Below are 18,907 nucleotides of genomic sequence, written 5' to 3'. Positions count from 1 at the left end.
AGGTGCCCTCAGACAGATGAATGGATAAAGAAAATGTGGTATATACGTACACAATGGAATATTACTTAGCCACAAAGAAGAATGAAATTATGGCATTTTCATTTCATCCAATAAATGGATGAAACTGGAGAATATCATGCTAAGTGAAATAAGCCAGTCCCCAAAAGCCAAAAAGACAGAACGTTCCTTCTGACATGTGGATGCTAACCCACAACAAGGAAAGGGAAGATTAGACTTGACTTTGATCTAGACAAAGGGTAATGAAGGGAAGGGAGGGGAGAAGCAAATAGGAAAGATGGTAGAATTAATCAGACATATATTTCCTATCCTTATATATGAATACACAACCAATGCAACTCCACATCATGTACAGCCACAATAATTGGAACAAGTTATATTTATTCTATATTTGTATTTCAAAATATACTCTACTGTCAGGTAAAAAAAAAAAAATTAAAGGGGGCTGCGAATATAGCTCAATTGGTAGAGTGTTTGCCTTGCATGCACAAGGCCCTGAGTTCACTCTCTAGTACTTTTTTTGTATACACACACACACACACACACACACACACACACACACACACACACAAACTCACGTTTCATCATTTTAATCCAACCATGAGATGTAGTAACTTCCAGCAGGACCAGAGTGGAACAAACGGACAATTCTTTAAAAAAAATAATCTGTTCAGTAATTATGTTGTATAAAAATCAGAGTAATACTAAACCCATCAAAAAGGAATATGGTAGAGAATTCAGAGTTAGAAATAATTACAGCGCTTGCCATAGAGGAGTGAGACATGAATAGTGAAAATTGAATAAATAGCTCTCGTTCCACAACAAAGATGTGTACAAAATGTAATGTGGGGCTGGGATTGTGGCTCAGCGGTAGAGCGCTCGCTTGGCACGGGCGGGACCCGGGTTCGATTCTCAGCACCACATAAAAAATAAATAAATAAATAAAGGTCTCTCTCTCTCTCTCTCTCTCTCTCTCTCTCTCTCTCTCTCTCTCTCTCTCTCTCTCCTTTAAAAAAAAATGTAATGTGGACCCTGGAAAGATTTGAAAATGGAATTAAAATCAATCCAACTCTGAAACATACAAAAACATGTTTAGGAAGTATCTTAATTTACACAGTGGAATTCCAATAGAAAAGCAGTTTGAGAAGTTCTAAATAGAGTAAGTTCAGCCAAAAAGCGTGTGGTCTTGCCATACTTGACCACGCAGCACCTCAGCTTCTGTTTCAGCGTCTCCCGCCAGAGAATTTGGGTTTAGCCGCACATGCGCAGTCAGTCAGGTCCCACTCGGCCCCGCCCTCAGAGACACCGAGCTCCAAGAGCCGCTGCCGTCAGGACGCTCACGAGCGTAGTGCTGCGCAGACGCAGTCGGGGTCCGTTCGCGGACCTAGCGCCTTTTCCTGTGGCTTGGCTGTCTTCTGGTTTGTCAAGTGCCGTTGGGCTCCGTAGGTGCTGAAAATCTGGGGTCGTGGACCCCGGCCAAGACTCAGCAGCACGGAGGTGCCGGGTGTCGCCGAGGGCGCGGGGCCGGGCTCCGGAGGCGGCGTGCCCTGCCCCGGGGCCCCGGTCCCTGCTGCAGCCGCGGCCCTGGCTGCTGCCCCCATCGCGGCCCCGGCTTCTCAGTTCACTCTGCTGGTGATGCACCCATGTGGGGGGCAGGACGAGGCCTCCGCGGAGAGCGTCCTGCGGCAGGCCCCGCTCCCGTCGGGCAGCGTCGGAGTGGGACAGCCGGTTGGGTACCCGTGTGAAGTGTCAGGGGATGCTGAGGAGGACGCAGGGGAGGATGAAGCGGACCTGTTGGACACTTCGGACCCCCCAGGGGGAGGCGAGAGCACAGCCAGCTTGGAGGATCTGGAGGACGAGGAGACACACTCTGGCGGCGAGAGCTGCAGCGGGGGAACCCGGAGACGGGGCAGCGGCGGGGGCAACATGAGCAAGACTTGCACCTATGAGGGCTGCAATGAGACCACGAGCCAAGTGGCCAAACAGCGGAAGCCGTGGATGTGCAAGAAACACCGCAACAAGATGTACAAGGACAAGTACAAAAAGAAGAAAAGCGACCAGGCCCTGAATTGTGGTGGGGCCACCTCATCTGGCAGCGCGGGAAACGTCAAACTGGAGGTATTGCAGGGGTCCTGGGGAGTGGGAGATGGAAGAAGAGACCCCACGCTTGCCGAAAACCCTATTGCCAGGACATGCCCACTTATTCCTGGATGATGGAGGTTGCAGTCACATCATTTTCTGTGTGGTACTACCCTTTTGAATTATGGTTTTTGGAATTTTAACTTTTCAGAATTATTATTTTGGGGATTTTAGACATTAGAGAACTTAGGCTTAAGTGATTTTGATCTCTTGGAAGTTCAGTACTTGGAATTATGGCATTTGGGATTGTATCTTTTGGAATTGTCCTCACCACTTACTAGAGGTAAAAGGAGTCCTTTGACAGTCTGATAAAACCTAATGAAGACTGTTCCAGAAAAAAAAAAAAACATATACAGATGTTTAATGTTGCATACAAATTCATACAGTTCAGGATCCCTGTAGATCCTAGACCCACCTCTATTCTTGTAAAATAATATATTTTACCAGATCTTGGATTAAAGAATTTATGCAAATAATCATCTTACTTAGTACAGAATGGAAGTTAGTAAAAGGAATCAGGTTTGTCCCTTATATGTTCCACAGGTACCCATACACTTCAGAATTCTTTACAGAGAAAAGATAATACTCCTCTTCAAGGAAGTATTTTATCCTTGACTGTTTTTGTTTACTTGTTTTGTTTTTTGTTTTTGTTTTGAATTACCATCATGTACGTCTGTAGTGTGGGGGGAAATGTATAAACGACAAATAGATAGTAAATTAGCATCTCCCTATCCATAACCCCTCCCCAAAAAGAACTTTAATAATTTCTCTGTTTTAAAATAATTTGCATGGGTTTTGTTTTGTCTTTTTAGGGAGGAGAATTAATTACTGTAATACTAGGCCATTTGTCTTTTCTTGTGTGACACTTCCCCAGTTTTGAGGAGATTATAAGAGCTCTAAGTCTTGATCTTTGTTGAAAAGAGCCATTTAGAATATAATAAGGGCCACCATAGTACTGCTATAGTAGTTTAAGGTGGAATAGCTCATTGAAGGCTGAGATACTCTGGAAAGGCTTTGCAGAGGAAATGTGTATAGGCCAGAAAGGAGGCTGTTTCTTCTGTGCTAGGCTGTAAGTGGAGTCTCACAACTCTTCATCAGTGAGGTAGGTTCTGTATTACATAGATGGAAACTGAGTCACGTGAAGGGTAAGTAATTTGGCCTAGGTCACACAGCCAGCAAGTGTTCAAACATAAGCAGTCTAATTGTAGAGCTTCACTTTTATTCCCATACTGCTCCATGAAAGGAGAGTCAGAATACTTCAGATAATTGGAACAGTATTTTGTTATGCCAGGGAAATTGTTAAGTACTTTAGATTTTCTAAGGTAACTAGGGGTATATATTTTTAGTAAGTATGCTGATTTGTTTAGATTTTGATATCTGAGGGTAATGTCATCATTATAGGACTTACCGGTTTTATTTATATCAGTGGCAAGAAACTATTTATGCCAGTGCTCTCTAATACTTTCAAACCAATTTCTTTTTTTCCCCCTAGTGACTCCTACTGAATTCTGAAAGCTGTTTATCATTTGCTTGTTTAAGCAATGTTTTATTGCCTCACCCTTATTTTGGTTATAAATTGGGCTAAAAACTATCTAGTGTCTCATTAGCAGTGTAAAATTGCCTCTGAGTTCATATATTTCATTCAAAGGCAGGCAGACTCTGTATCTTGACCCAGATAGCTCCATATGAGGAGAATGTTCAATTCCGCTTGACATTTTTTATAACAATGAAGATAGCTCTGAAGTAACTCATCACCCTCCCACCCCAACTTTTCCCCCTTCAACATGCAGAAGAATCCAGGTTGAAATCCTGGAGGGCGGGAACTGAGGAGATATAGTTAACTTCCATAGCACCTCTCCTATGACAATGAGAGGCTTTCCCAAAGTTTCAGAGGAACTGGGCAAAAGGAAGAGAAGCAAAGATGAGTTCATTACATCTCTGAAATGCTTACCATTGTGGGTTATTATGCTGTTAACTATTAATATTGTTTGTTTTTATTATATCCCAGGAAAGTCCAGACAATATACTCTCTATTGTCAAACAAAGAACAGGATCTTTTGGGGATCGTCCTGCAAGACCTACTCTTTTAGAACAAGTGTTAAATCAGAAAAGATTGGTAAGAATCGGCTTGTATAATAGTTGCAAATCTATTAATGAAAGTTGTTTGTTGTAAGTGGAACTGTTTTAGTGTTTGAGATTTTTAAAATTTATTAACTGGCTAACAAAATTGTATTTTGCCACTTGCCAGCACACGTTGAATCTCATAGATGTCGTGAGGACTGTAAGAGCAGGAATACTTTTAATTCTGTTTCTTCAATGACTAAACTAAACTTTGACTATCTGAGAAAGATAGAATTCTAAAAGAGACTTTCCTTGTTTTCTGAGGTTTATGGAATAATGCTTTAATGTTGAAGTATGATTAAGCCAATATTTAATACAGATCTCTATTGCAAATTTGATAGAAGGAATCAGAAGTAAATAGTAAAGGATCGAATGTTCACTGATTATTGGAATATTAGTAATTTGAGGTCATAAAAGAATATACCCACCCACTGTACACCAAATTCCTGAATCTTAAAATTTTTAAAAAATAGAATTGGGATTTTATCTAAAAAATTTGGCATTAGGTGTTTCTAGCTTAAAAGACAAAGTAACAAAAAAGATTATAAATTTGACCCATAAAAGTGAATGCTGTAGTCAAAAACAGTAAAAATCAAAATGCAAAGTAACAAAGGGAAAAAAATAATTGCCACAAATATAAAAGTCTGTGGTTATTATGGTTGAGATCTTTTCTTTTTTTTCGAGATAGCATTGTTGTTGTGTTACTCTGGCTGGTCTCAAACTCCTGAACTTAGGCTCAAGCAGTCCTTTTATCTCAGCCTTCCAAGTAGCTGGGATTGTAGGCATATCCCACCCTGCCTGGCAAAAACATTCAAATAATTTGATGAGGAAAAACCTTTAGCCTCAATATACTGCAAATGATAAAAAACAAAAGTATTAGTATCAAATGGAATGGAAAGGTAGTCAATATCAATAAAATGAAACAGTAAATAGTAAGTGAAAATTATTTAATAATTGCACACAATAATGGTGAAGATTTCATGAAATGGGCACTGACATTCTATTGTCCTATGTTGGTACAGCAGTTTTACAAAGCAGTCAAGCAGTATATATCAGGAGTCTTAAATGGTCACCTCTTGACTCAAATCAAAACTAATATTTTGCAAAAAGTAAATTCTAAATATGGATAAAGTTAAGTGTAAGGAGAATGCCAGAAATGTATTTATCACAAGTTGTAAAATAATAGTTAAAAAGCAATTTAAATATCCAGATGTATCATAACAGCTTAGTAGATAATTGTACATTTACTTAATAAGATTTTGGACTATCTTTACCAATACTTTTTAAATCAAACTGTTCAATAAAAAGTAATATAAAATAATTCATAAAATTTGAAAATATTTAATGATAATATTCCCACTTTATTTGGTTTTTCTTTTTTAACTTATTGGGGCCAAAATCACATCAAATTTTATTATTAGTTTGCAGCTTGATTGCAGTCCATCAGCTACAACAATGAGTTTGATTAAGGCATGTTTAATTTTGTAAATATAGTGTTTGTTGTGTAGGGACACATCAGAATAATTCTATAGCATGAATACAATCTGACTATATAAGAGTAACATTCTTAACAATTTTTTTTCTTTTTTTTCTTTAAGTCATTACTAAGAAGTCCAGAAGTAGTGCAGTTTTTGCAGAAGCAGCAGCAGCTATTAAATCAGCAAGTTTTGGAGCAAAGACAGCAGCAGTTTCCAGGAGCATCTGTGTGAGGAAACTTATCAGGATCCTCAACATGTTTTTCTCTTACTGTAATAGATGAACATATTTTTATACTAAAGATAATTGGGTAAGATATGCCAGTAGAATATAAACATTTTCCTGTAAATGTATGTGTGCAATTGGGGATAAATAAGTACTGCACTTTTTGCATCCTTTCAGGTGAACATGAGTTTGAAAATATCAGTTTATCTCCCCAGAGTAGCATTTAATCAAAATTTTTTCTAAAAGTATGTTCCACTTCAGTCATTGTTACTGAAGATAATGAAGCCAGTTACTTTCTGTGCAAGCCATGAAGTTAACAGGTAATAATCTTGGAATATCTAACTCTGTGGTTCTCATCAAAAGGTAGTTGGACATATGTTTTTTAGGTTGTCATAGTGGACTTAAATTGCTGGTTTTTAGTGAGTGGGCCAAGAATGCTGAATGTTTTGCAGCGTCTGGATAGTCCCACACAACTAAAAATTATCTTACCAGCAATGTTAATGATGTTTCTCTTAAGAAACACTTAAGATAGCTAGTTGTAAAGATATGATGTAGTTAGAGCACCTAGAATTGGGTTCTGACAATAATCTTTCTTTGCAGTTAAGATTGGAGCTGACAGAGAGGTAAGCATGTTTTATACATCTAAGGAAAGTTATCATTGATCATTATTTGTCTGTGCAATTAAGAGATGTGCCGGTGGGCTGAGGTTGTGGCTCAGCGGTAGAGCACTTGCCTAGCACGTGCAAGGCCCTGGGTTCGATCCTCAGCACCACATAAAAATACATAAACAAAATAATGGTATTGTGTACAACTAAAAAATAAATATTTTTAAAAAAAGAGAGATGTGCTGGTAAAACCTACATGAAAGATTCAAGTATGCCAGAATGAATACATCTCCTAAAGTTGGCTTCTCACTTTTCTGTTACCTATTAGTGTTGCTCTCCCACTAGACAAGACCCTTTTATGGAATGGAAAGGTAGTACAGATACAGTAGGGGCTGGGGATGTGGCTCAAATGGTAGTGCACTCGCCTAGCATGCGTGAGGCACCGGGTTCAATCCTCAGCATCACATAAAAATAAAAGATATTGTCTCCACCCAAAACTAAAAAATAAATGAAAATTTAAAAAAATTTTTTAAATGATACAGTAAATAGTAAGTGAAAGTTATTTAATAACTTATGTGTTGAATTTATGAATAGTATAGATGTATCTCAACTGAATGCTGGGACAGACAAATCTTAATATTTATTTTTCATTAAGAAAATGAAAAAGAGATTCTTTTCAAAAAGAAGAATCTAAAAATAACAGCACTTCAACATTTCATCAATGGTTTTTGATGTTCAACTATTTTAAGACTGTGTTTTAAGACTGTGTTATTCCTAAATACTATTAAAGAATGATGGGTAATCTGAACACATTTTTTTTTTTTGTATTTTCTCCTAGGAAAACTTTGAAAAGGCAAAGCTACCAATAAAAATAACAAATCAAATATCAAGAGATATTAGAATAATAAATGTATGTGTCCCAAGATGAACTTACAAAAATTTGTTAGTTTCTTGTTTTTTAACTCTGAGATATATATTATGTTAAAGTTAGTCATAGCTGTTCTAAGAAGCACTTATGGAAAGAATGTTTTTCTTCATTTTTATGTATGTTTTCTACTTAAATATCTGCAGAAACACTTTTGCCAAAATTATATCATTAAAGTTCAGTTGTTGACCTTTTCAGTTGTCTTATTTATTTGTCTATTTTCTTTAATTGTTTCACATTGGATGCAGAGGAATATACTTCCTATTTGTTATTGTACTGACACTATTGAGAGCTCTATTGAATCCTTAGAGCTTAAGATGATTTTTAAGGAGGAACAACAACAACAAAAAAAATCAGCTTTTGCTTCTTCAGATGGAATAAGAGGAAGAGGAAAGGAGGAAAAGTAATAGGCCAGTGAAAGCTGAGTGGAAAGGGATGAAATATATGTAGTGAGTAGAGCTTTGAGATGATTACTGCTGTTAAACCCTAATGAAGTTCATTGAATGGCTCGGAATCTTCATCCTAGGATATATTTTAGAATAAAGTAGCTGTCCCTTTACTATTTTGAATTAAGAATAGGCAGTTTTCGGATACAATTTAGTTTTGTTGCCTACCACATTGAAAAATTTATTCCTTTAAAACTATGAAAGCAATGAAGTTTTTTCTTATTTGGGATAAATTTATTTAGTCCCCAGTTTTGTGTTCTTCTGTGTACTCATGACTTTGCAGCTCCTGCCACCAAGACTGAATTTATTTTCCTGCCCCTTAAATCTAGAGGACTGACCTATGATTTGTTTTGACCAAGTTAATTCAGACTAAATAACAGTGAATCAGCCACAAGTAGACTTCTTAAGGTTTTAAACTCTTCCACCTATTTTTTTAGACTTCTATCCAACAACTAGGGTAATAGCCTGACCTGCAAGACAGCTTACTGCAAATAAGTTTGATGCATCCAAGATCAGCCGAGCCTAGCTCAGATTTGCAGAATGATCCTATTGACCTATAGATTATGAAGCAATAATAAATGCTAAAAATTGTAAGGGACATAGTTCTAGGATGGTTTATTAACACAGCATTCATGTTACAGTAGGTAATCCATACACTATTACAGTTATTGCTACATAGCAAGTCACTAAAAAATATGGTGGCTTAAAACAATAACATTATTTCTCATAGATCTTAATATGATTACTATGATTTTAAGTGGTTATGCCCATGCTTTTGGCCTAGGAATGCCAAGTACAAGGCTCCCTCACACCTGCTCTTATGCAGTGTGACCCATTAAGAATTGGATTTTACTTTTTCACCTCCTTGAATCTGTGCAGACCCTATGATGATTGTTAACAGAATGTGGCAGGAGTGATGTTGTACCAGCTTCATATTAGATTAAAAGAAATTTTGTAAGTATGGATGTGTATACTTGTAATAAAAACAAAGGAATAGGATGGAGTTGTAGCTCAGTGGTAGAGTGCTTGCCTAGTAGCATTGTGAGGCGCTGAATTTGATTCTCAGCACTGCATATAAATAAGTAAAGATTCATTGACAACTAAAAAAAATAGTTAAAAAAACATAAAGGACTTCACAACTTCCATTTTCCAGCAAAGTTGGGAGAGAAATAATCTGTTAATATGGGCTACAGGAAGTGGTAAAGGACTTTATAGAAAAAATGTTCAGTAACTACCTTAAAGCCAATGAGAGAGGTAACCAGCAGCTGGTAGCCTGCTTTAATGGTAATGCACTTTTGATTAGAAATGAAGCCCTGCAACAATAATATATAAAATACAATTCTCACATTAATATCATGCCAAAGAATCCAGACAAATAATGTGTGCATGATTCCACTTAATAAAATAGAAATGCAGGTGCAACTGTGCTCTGAGATCACAAAACAGTGGTTCCACATGGCAGGAGGCTTCCAGCATTCTGGTGCTACTCTGTTGTTCAGCATTCTGGTTATGCATTCATATTCAATTAGTGAAAGTTCAGCCGTTTATGTATTTATGGTTTTTACCTTTGCAGTATATGTTTTGAACTTCAATTTTTTAAATAGTTGTTTGTTTAAAGATATTCTCAGTGGTCCTTGCAGGTGGATGTGGCATGAATAAATTCTGGCCTGTAGAATATTGAGCAATAGCCATGTGTACAACTTCCAGATAGTACCTTTAAAAAGAGAAAGCAACCAGTTTCCCCTCTTCCTCCATCCTGCTTCCTGGAATGTAGACAAAGCAGTAGATCATCCATGGGCCAAATGGTCACTCACTGGGGAAAGTGAAATAAGATAAAAGGAAACTGTGCTTGGATGGCCTCAGGGAACAGAATCACAGCCCTAGCCTGGGATGCTTTGGGATTACTTACTTGAAAGAAAAATGGAATGTATTGTTCCTCCCACCCATGGTCATTTTAATGTCTATCATAATTGTTGTTAGTATAGCCAGCCAAATTTGTACCCCAAATGATACTGAAGGTAAAAGAAGTGGCAAGTGGCATTAAAGACTTGGACTCCTGGGAGCCATAAATTTGTCATGGTGATATTATTTGACAAGACTTACCCGGCAGTGATAGTAGAAAAGATAAATTATAGGTTTGATCTAGAGTCCAATTAGTTGACAGAGAGGATGAGGGCGTTAGGGTGTTTTTAACAGTACTTAATAGGAGATGAGAGTTAAGGCTGAGCAGAGAATGAATGAGACCCACAGGGACTAAAGGTTTCTGTGATGTTGCAGTGCAAGTGTAGGAAGAGAGAGGATACAAGAGATTTTTAAGGAAAAAATCCTTGAAGGTAAACAGTAAATACTACTCATTATAATAAGTTAATGGCTACCCCAATTTTTATTATACTTTATACCAATGTATATCAATTAAGTAGGCCCTTTGCTCAACTAAAGACCCTTCCTAGTCTGCTTCTGGAAGAATTTGACTTAGAGCATTGGATAAACAAAGCTAAAGGATTTAATGACAGAAGGGGAGTTAGGGAAGGCTCACTTAGGAGGAAGCCCATGGCAATTTGTTACAGCTCATTAACCAGCAGCTCTAAAGTATGTAGAAATTTAATTTTTTTAAATGGCAAGAAAGAAAAAAACTATAAAATAGTTGTTTTGCTTCAGGCATAGTCAGCTCAAACTACTATGGAGAAAAAGAAGGCAATCAACCAGGTATCCTTCCAAAAAAGTGTGTCTCAATATTTGCCAAGAATGGTAAGTAGATGGTAATTAAACTCTTAGTTGCTATTCATAAATAGGCAAATTGTAGGTTACTAAAATTTGGATATGCATGCAGACATACATGTATATAGAATTGGAAATTGCTTTCATAAAAGAATATTGGGGGCACTGGTAGTTTGGGTAGGAGGTCAGGGCCACAAGGGTGGTCAGGAGACAATCTTGTTGAAATAACCTTTTATACTACTTAAATTTTTACATTGCACATAGAATCTTTTCAAAAATATTTTTATACTACAAACTAAAAACTGTGTCAGAAATTAAAAAGAGTAGACACCTTGTACTTAATAATTATTTCTCCTTTGCTTTCTATTTGAGTCTATGGAAAAAAATAAGCTTTTACTAATGAATCTTCCTTTGCAAATATGTGCACATATTTGTAGTGAGATTCATACACCCCCCATTTCAGTTGGCTTTTTCATCATTGACAATTTTAGGGGAGGAAAGGATTATTTGGCATATACTGTTTCAGGGATCTCAGTCCATAGATGGCCAATTCCATTTCTCTGTGCCTGAGGTGAGGCAGAAAACATGGTGGAAGGGTGTGGAGGAGGAAATCAGCTCAGGACATGGTAATCAGGAAGCAAAGAAAGAAAGCTCTACTCACCAGGGACAAAATACAAACCCAAAGGCCCAGTGACCTACCTTCTCCCACCACGCCCATTCAGTTATCAACCCATTAATCCATATCAGTAGATTAGTTCCCTGATTAGGTTACAACTATAATAAACTAATTTCACCTCTAAACATTTAAAAAATTGTTTTAGATGTTGATGGACCTTTATTTTATTCATTTATTTATGTGCAGTGCTCAGAATCAAACCCAGTGCCCTACAACATGCTGGGCAAGCACTTCACCACTGAGTCCCAACCCCAGCCCCTCACCTCTAAACATTCTTATACTGTCTCACACATGACCTTTTGGGGACATTACATATCCAAACTACAAACCTCTCCTCACCCAGAGTTTCTTACCATCCATCTTGAGGTCCCAAATGCATACTTCCCTACTGAAAGTGCACAAAATGTAAGTTAAAGACAACATGAAACAAACAAACAAAAAAAACCAGTTTCCTAGGACTTTTATAGTTTCCCAAACAATTCTACATACTTAGGTGCTCTTTGCAACAATCTATAATACGTGCACAACTGTTATTATAGATACAGAAGCAGGATTGCAGAGTTTAAATCAGTTGTTTAAGATAGCACAGATACTGGACTTAGATGCCCTCTCATCCCAGGTTACTTATTACATACTATTGTAATCATTGCAGTGAGGCCAGTGCAATATGAAAACGCACCTTGCATCCTGAGGATATATCCACTATCACTGGACCGTAAGAAGAAGACTTTAAATATATATATAATAAAGCTTTCAAAAAATATATATATATAAAATAAAGCTTTAAATATATATAATAAAGCTTTAAATATATAGATAGATAGTAGTTGGACACAATACCTTTATTTTTATGTGGTGATGAAGATCAGACCCAGTGCCTCACATGAACTAGGCAAGTGCTCTGCCACTGAGCTTAATCCCAGCCCCAGAATAAATCTTTTCTACAGATTAAGCCTTAGTTTTTGCAATGTGTTAGAAGTTGAATTTTATTTAAACTAACCCTAATTATATTACTTTAGAAAGTAATTTCTTATGTGCTAATTCATTTAAACCTCAAACTATGACAAGTATTATTGTCTGTTTTGGGATGAGGAAAGAAACTCGGAGAAGTTTACAGTAACTGTAAAACAGTTCTGTTAGAGGAGAGCCAAGATTTGAACATCAATCTACCTCCAAAAGTGGTGATCTTTCCATAGTGATATGTTGTTGCTAAAGTAAACACTTACACTTTTAAATAAGTGCCTAATATAATAGGCATTTCAATAGATGGTAAACAAAAACAAACAATAGATGTACTATGACATTAAATACAACATTAAATAAACCAGTTATAATCATATGTTCTGAGCTTCTTTCCAGATCCCCCATCTTGTTTTGTTTTCTTTTTTTTTTTTTTTTGGTTCACCCATCCTGCCTTCCACATATCACCCAACTTCAAGGTAATCTTTGTCACAACCCAGTATGTATTTTCCCATGCTTATTTAATTTTATATAAACACATATACACATTTAGAATTGTCATTGTTTCATTAAAATATGGGCACAGTATACATTCTGGTCCATGAATTGCTTTTTATGCACCAGTACTATGTGGCAATCCCTTGTGTAGACAGATGTTAATCACTCCTTCAGATGGTTGCAAAGCATCTCCTGATGTGCGTGTACCATTGTTCATTCGGTCCATTTCAATGGTGGTAGTCATTAACTGGTGTGGTTTTCTACACTGTAAACAATGCAGCAGCAAATATCTTTACATGTCCTGGTGTGTATTGGTGGTTTCATGGCCTTGCAAAAGACACTCGGATATGGGATTGCTGAATGAGGATTATATAAATTTCCTGCCAATAGATGTGGCTATATTCCTTTTTTTCCAAAAAAGAGTTTTAACACTTCATATTCTTGACAGCAATGAGAGGGATAGTTCAGTTTCCTCATATCTTTACCTGAAGGAGTTAACTGTTCTTCTTAACTCTGGCCTTTCTAATGAATATGTACTGCTACTTATTATGTTTATTAGGATTTCCCAGAACAATTAGTAAATGAGAGCATCTTGTTGGCTGTTTGGATTTGCTCTTTTATGAATTGTCTTGTCATAGCTTATGCCCACTTTTCCATTAGGCTCTCTTTTCCTACTCAATGCACATAAAGTCTGATAAACATTCTGAAAATGAACCCTTTGCCATTTTTATCCCATTTTCCCAAATCTAAAGTTCACTTTTGTGTATTGTGTTTTGCCATAACAGCTTCAAATTTTTATATTTCTCAATGTGTGCAACATTTCTTTTAGGGCTTCAGGGTTTCTTTAGAATCTTTATTTTATTTATTTAGTATTATTTTATTTAGTATTATTTTATTTATTTAGTATCTTTGAAATGATCCCTGACTTATAATTCCCCATTCTCTTTTATAGAAATAGAAAATATAATTAATATGGATATTGACAAATAGTCCTAATTCCTTAAGTATAACTATAATATGGAAATTTTAGTACTCTTTATCACATTACTCCCTCATTTCTTTCTTTAGCCAAGAAAATGAATATTATCCTTAACAACAACCAATGCTCTAGGTGGACAATGAGTATATGAGTATTATACTCAGAACAGCTGATACTGCGGTTACGTTAAATCCTGTGCTCACATAGCAATATTATTGAAAATGAGCCAAACTATCATTTGTCTAACAGACTTGCCTCACATAGAAAAATGTCTGAGTAAATGCTGCTGTTTTGGAGTTTGAAGTCACCAAGTATTTTCTTAAACATTCAATGAAAATATTTGACATATTTAATAATTAGGTAAGTTGATCTCACCTTTCAGTTAAGAGATGGGCTATTTACCCCTATTATCCTTATCATACAGTATTCCAAATAATCATTTGTATTATTCTAAAGTATTAGAGATGAGCTTTTCTTGTTATTGTTTACTACAACAGTATAAATAGGTCTGTCCTCTTCATAACTTTACCCTAGTAACAAAAGCACATGGCTTTTCTTAAGATGTATTCAATAAGAACAAATGCTGGTTTTCATGGGCTATTTGTTAACTTGGGATTAAGAGGACTGAAGAGTATAAGCAGCATGAAAACAAAAACAGAAATCAGATGAAAACAACCAAATAAATTATGACTGGTAGAATTTTCTGTTTGTTTTCCTCCTGTAGTTGCACCTTAAATGATCTACTGTTCTCAAAGTGAAGATCACAGACATCACTAATAAGATTTTATACTGGTTGTCTTTGAAAAGCTAATAAGATATGTTAATATTAGTATATTAGTTAATATTAAATATTTCCACAAAAATTTATTGCCATATATTAGGGTAATATGATTGTATTAAACTTTGCATGCAAACCTATACTTGCGCTGTCATATTGATTAGATATACATCTGCAGAAACTCATGGGGACTAGTGAAAGTCATTGTCACAGCAGTATTTCCCTTCAGAAAATAAGGGAGCCCCAGGTATTAGATCCATGTTTCCTAAGATCAGCCAAGATTGTCTTAATATGGAAACTTCCGTTTGCTTTTAGTGGGGTCATGTTCAGAGACCCTTGTTTCCAAGCTCCTATTATGCTTCCAAAAGTGGCCTTTTCTAACTATCCCTCATGATATGTACATCATACCTTTCTCTTGTTCTAATTAGTGGACCCTAGAGCCAGGGAAATGCCTGTCTAAGAAAAATCAATCTCTTACCTGCGTGTCCCCATACTTCTCTGATGAGAGATGATGTTACTGTGTTTCCCATATCTGTTCTATTTCTTGTTTGCCTCTTTGTGCCAGCAATAAAGAATTAAGTTTGCTCTTAGCAAAATAAAGTTTGTTCTTTGCTTACTAGTGCCAGATATTGGCGTCATAAAGTCTATCCAGTATCTCACTTCTCTGAATATTTCCTGCTTTGTTAGCAATTGGGCCCCTGCCCACCCAAGCACTACCCATTCTGAAGGGCATCAAGAATATTGAACTCATTCTTAGGGACTCACTTTGGAAGGGTAGTGAAGGGTAGTTGGGGGGCTTTCTGACTATCAGAGCAGCTTAGACCAGCCCACTGAAGGTCAGATACCAGGACTACCAATGCAGTGACCATGAAAAGAACAGCAGCAGCAAGAATAACAATGTCCTGAGCCAGTGCTGCCTTCCTACATGGTGCCCTTGTTAGGAGATGCATTGGAATAGGAGGCAGGAATGGATGAACTTATTTCTAGCAACCAAAATGGCAATTCTTCCTATATAATATGAATGAGAGTAATAGGTATTTTGAACAGGATTCTTTTAAATAGCTGCTATATAGGCAGAGCAAATTGAACGAGGATACTGATCAAAAGTAAATATTGATCATAATGCATTGTAGGGTTTTATTTTTAAAATTTTTTTTTAAGAGTTGGGGTTCTCACTATGTTGCCTAGACTTACCCCGATCTCTCATGCTCAAGCAGTCCTCCTCCCTCGGCCTCTCAAATATCTGGGACTACAGGTGCACAGTACCACACCTGGCTTGAGTAGATAGATATTTTCACATAATTTTGCCTATATTTTGTGATGAGCTGCTCTTATCTGACCTCTTGATTAACAAAAAGCAAAGTGTTATCAATGTTCCACATATCTGATAGAATCAAGACAACTGTTTCAGTTTTCTAACACGCCCTCCAAAGCATAGTAGCCTGAAGTGACTTTTGTTTTTGTTTGCTTGTTCATAGTTTTTGGTTCACAATGATCTATGTTTGCTGAGCCTAGCTAAGACGTTCTTGTAATCTTTCTTGGAATGTCATGTGAGGCTGCACAATGTGGCTTGGGAATGTAGCTGTGACTGGAACATCCAAGGTGGCCTTTCATACCTACATAGCACGATGTAGTAATCCAAAGGCCCCTAGGCAAATCCAAACAATAGTTTTTGTACTTCCATAAGCAGTAGTTTTTACATTATTGGTATTTGGTAAAACTAGCTTTTACAATATTTAAATAGATACATTTTTAATATAAATCTCTTAAAAAGCTGATGTATAGGCATAGCAAATTGAACCAGAATACTAACCAAAACTAGAATAACAATCATAATGCATTGTAGGGCTTCTTGTTTCTTAAATACTTTTATTTTGTTTATTCAGTTTGTTTTATGTGGTGCTGGAGATCACACATTCTAAGCAAGCACTCTACCACTGAGCCACAACCCCAGCCCGCTAAATTTTTTAAAAATTTTTGTGATGTGCAAAAGTTACAGAAACTTAAATTTCTGCATTGATAAATTTTATTGGAACAAATCATACTTGTTTATTATTTATGTCTGCTTTCTACTACAGTGGCAAAATTGAGTGCTTGAGATAATCAAAGAGCCCACACAGGTCATAGAATCAAAAACATTTACTGTTGGGCCCCTTAGGGTGTCTTCTGGCCCCTGCTTTAGAACCTCTGTTCATAGACATGTCTTCACTCAGTATTCTAGCCAAGATTCTTATATGGGGACAAGCCACTGTGCCAGCACTTACCAAACCTCTGCTTGGTATTTGCTAACATGCCATTGGCCAAATCAGGTCACATAACTAACCCAGAGTACTACTGTAAGCAGCCAAGAATACCAGGATGTGTGGTTCACTGGAGGTCACTAAAGTAAAATCTACCACAGTTCCTCAGTTAATAGTTCAGAAACCTAGGTTTATTGGACAGCTGACTATGAGAATGACCTAAGAGCAGAACAATGGACACAATCTAATAATTTTTATCTTTAACATCAATAGTTAGTGGCTCTTATCAAGAAGCAAAGTAAACTAATGTGTCCTTGTGAATACCAGCACTCAAAGGTAGATATATACTAATTCCTGTAATTGGTGGCTGTTACTTTATATGGCAAAAGGGACTTTGCAGAGGTGATTAAATTGAAGATCTTGAGATGGAGAGATTAGATTGAATATTTAGGTAGGTTCTAAACATAATCCCAAATGCCCTTGTAAGAGGCAGGCACAGAGCAGGGCACGGTGGTGCACACCTGTAATCCTAGCAGCTCAGGAGGCTGAGGCAGGAGGAGAATCACAACTCAGTGAGACCCTGTCTCTAAATACAATACAAAATAGGGCTGGGGATGTGGCTTAGTGGTCGAATGCCCCTAAGTTTAATCCCTGGTCCCCTCCACCAAAAAAAAAAAAAAAAAAAAAAAAAAAGAGGCATGAAGAGGAATATTTGCCTAAAGAAGATGAAGTAGCTGTGATGACAGAAGCAAGTTGAAGGGATTCAAGAAAAGCTTCACCAGCCAAGGAAATGCAGGCAGCCTACCAAATCCAGAAGTTAGAGAAAACAAGAAAATGGGTTCTCTCCCAGAGTCTCCAGAAAGAACCATCCATACCAACGCCTTGACATTGGCTCAGTGAGACTGATTTCAGACTTATGCCCTCCAGAATTGTAAGAGAATGTTGTCTGAAGTCACTAAATTTGTGGTACCTCTTATTCAGCAGAGAATAGGAAATTAATACAATATTTCAAGAGGTGGTAGCGAGAGAGGCTGGATCTCATCAGGTTCTAAGCAAGCACTGCTTAGAATCTCTTGCTTCTCTTATCTAAAAGAAAAATTTATCCAATGTAAAAAAACTGATGAACTGAATTTAATGCTATAATAATTACAATTGATGGGGCTGGGGTTGTGGCTCAGTGGCAGAGTGCTTGCCTTACAAGTGTGTTGCACTGGGTTTGATCCCCAGCACCACATAAAAAAAAATAAAGATATTATATCCATGTATAACTAAAAAGTATTTTTTAAAAATTATAATTGAACATAAGAGAATTGATTGCATCCTTTTTTCAGTCAAAAGGCATTTCCTCTAATAATACAGAATATGTAGTATTTACTGTACCCTTAGTACAATAAATATCCTTTTCTCCTCACCAAAGCTTTCTAAACCTCAACCAGCTCTTTCTAAACCTCAACCAGCTTTTAACTGTAAAACTTATAAGCAGCAGAACAATTTGGAGCCTCAGACTCCCAAATATGGAGAGCTATTTTCCAAAGCAATTTGTAGCTTTCCTGAGGTATGATCCCCAAGAGGATTTTATCATGCTTGGCAATACTCTTGCTTTTTAACTAAATAGTACCACAACTTTGATTTGTCATTACAGATTTAAGAATGTGTTGTCCTGAAGTCTTGGTTTAGTATGCAGGAACTTTACCTCCAAACTCCTGCCTATTTCTACCTCTCCTTTACTTCAGGCCATTGTGAATTATTTATATGATATAATGCCAAAGGATCGCTCTATTTCACCTAAGTTCTTTCTACTACTTTGAGTTATTTTCTACTCCTTCAATAATTGAAGAAACCTTTGTAGTTCTTCGAAACCAAGCTTTATATTTCCTTTTTATGCCAGACCAGGAGAAACAAATACCAGCTTTGCCAACTTTTGTTTCCAAACCTTTTTCATAGTATCTATAATGTAATAAACTCCCTCGGGAAAATATCTAATAAATTTAACCTTTTTTCACAATGTACAAAAAATAAATGACACTATCAAGAGAGTACAAAGTTAACCTATAGAATGGGTGGAAACATTTGCAAATCATTGATCTGATAAGGAAATCATAT

The 18,907-nt window shown here is 36.7% G+C and overlaps 1 protein-coding gene across 3 annotated transcripts; it reads left to right on the top strand.

Moving 5' to 3' along the window:
* The first annotated feature begins 1,351 nt into the window (after nt 1-1,351).
* On the top strand, nt 1,352-7,706 carry Rfxap (regulatory factor X associated protein). Of its 3 annotated transcripts, none has more exons than XR_005732146.2 (4): nt 1,352-2,136; nt 4,166-4,273; nt 5,877-6,064; nt 7,423-7,706. XR_005732146.2 is itself a non-coding variant. In XM_040281589.2 (3 exons), the coding sequence occupies exons 1-3, from the start codon at nt 1,654-1,656 to the stop codon at nt 5,985-5,987; spliced, it is 702 nt and encodes a 233-aa protein (XP_040137523.1). In that variant the 5' UTR covers nt 1,352-1,653; the 3' UTR covers nt 5,988-7,706. The 3 variants fall into 3 exon arrangements, 1 of the variants encoding a protein (XP_040137523.1); XR_005732145.2 differs by having other exon boundaries at nt 5,877-6,602; XM_040281589.2 differs by having other exon boundaries at nt 5,877-7,706.
* The last annotated feature ends 11,201 nt before the right edge of the window (nt 7,707-18,907 follow it).

The sequence above is a fragment of the Ictidomys tridecemlineatus genome, chromosome 6, assembly GCF_052094955.1.
Source record: "Ictidomys tridecemlineatus isolate mIctTri1 chromosome 6, mIctTri1.hap1, whole genome shotgun sequence".
In the NCBI taxonomy this organism is placed as follows: Eukaryota; Metazoa; Chordata; class Mammalia; order Rodentia; family Sciuridae; genus Ictidomys; species Ictidomys tridecemlineatus.
Note: the sequence above shows the minus strand (reverse complement) of the source record. Positions and strands in the feature narration are given on the sequence as shown.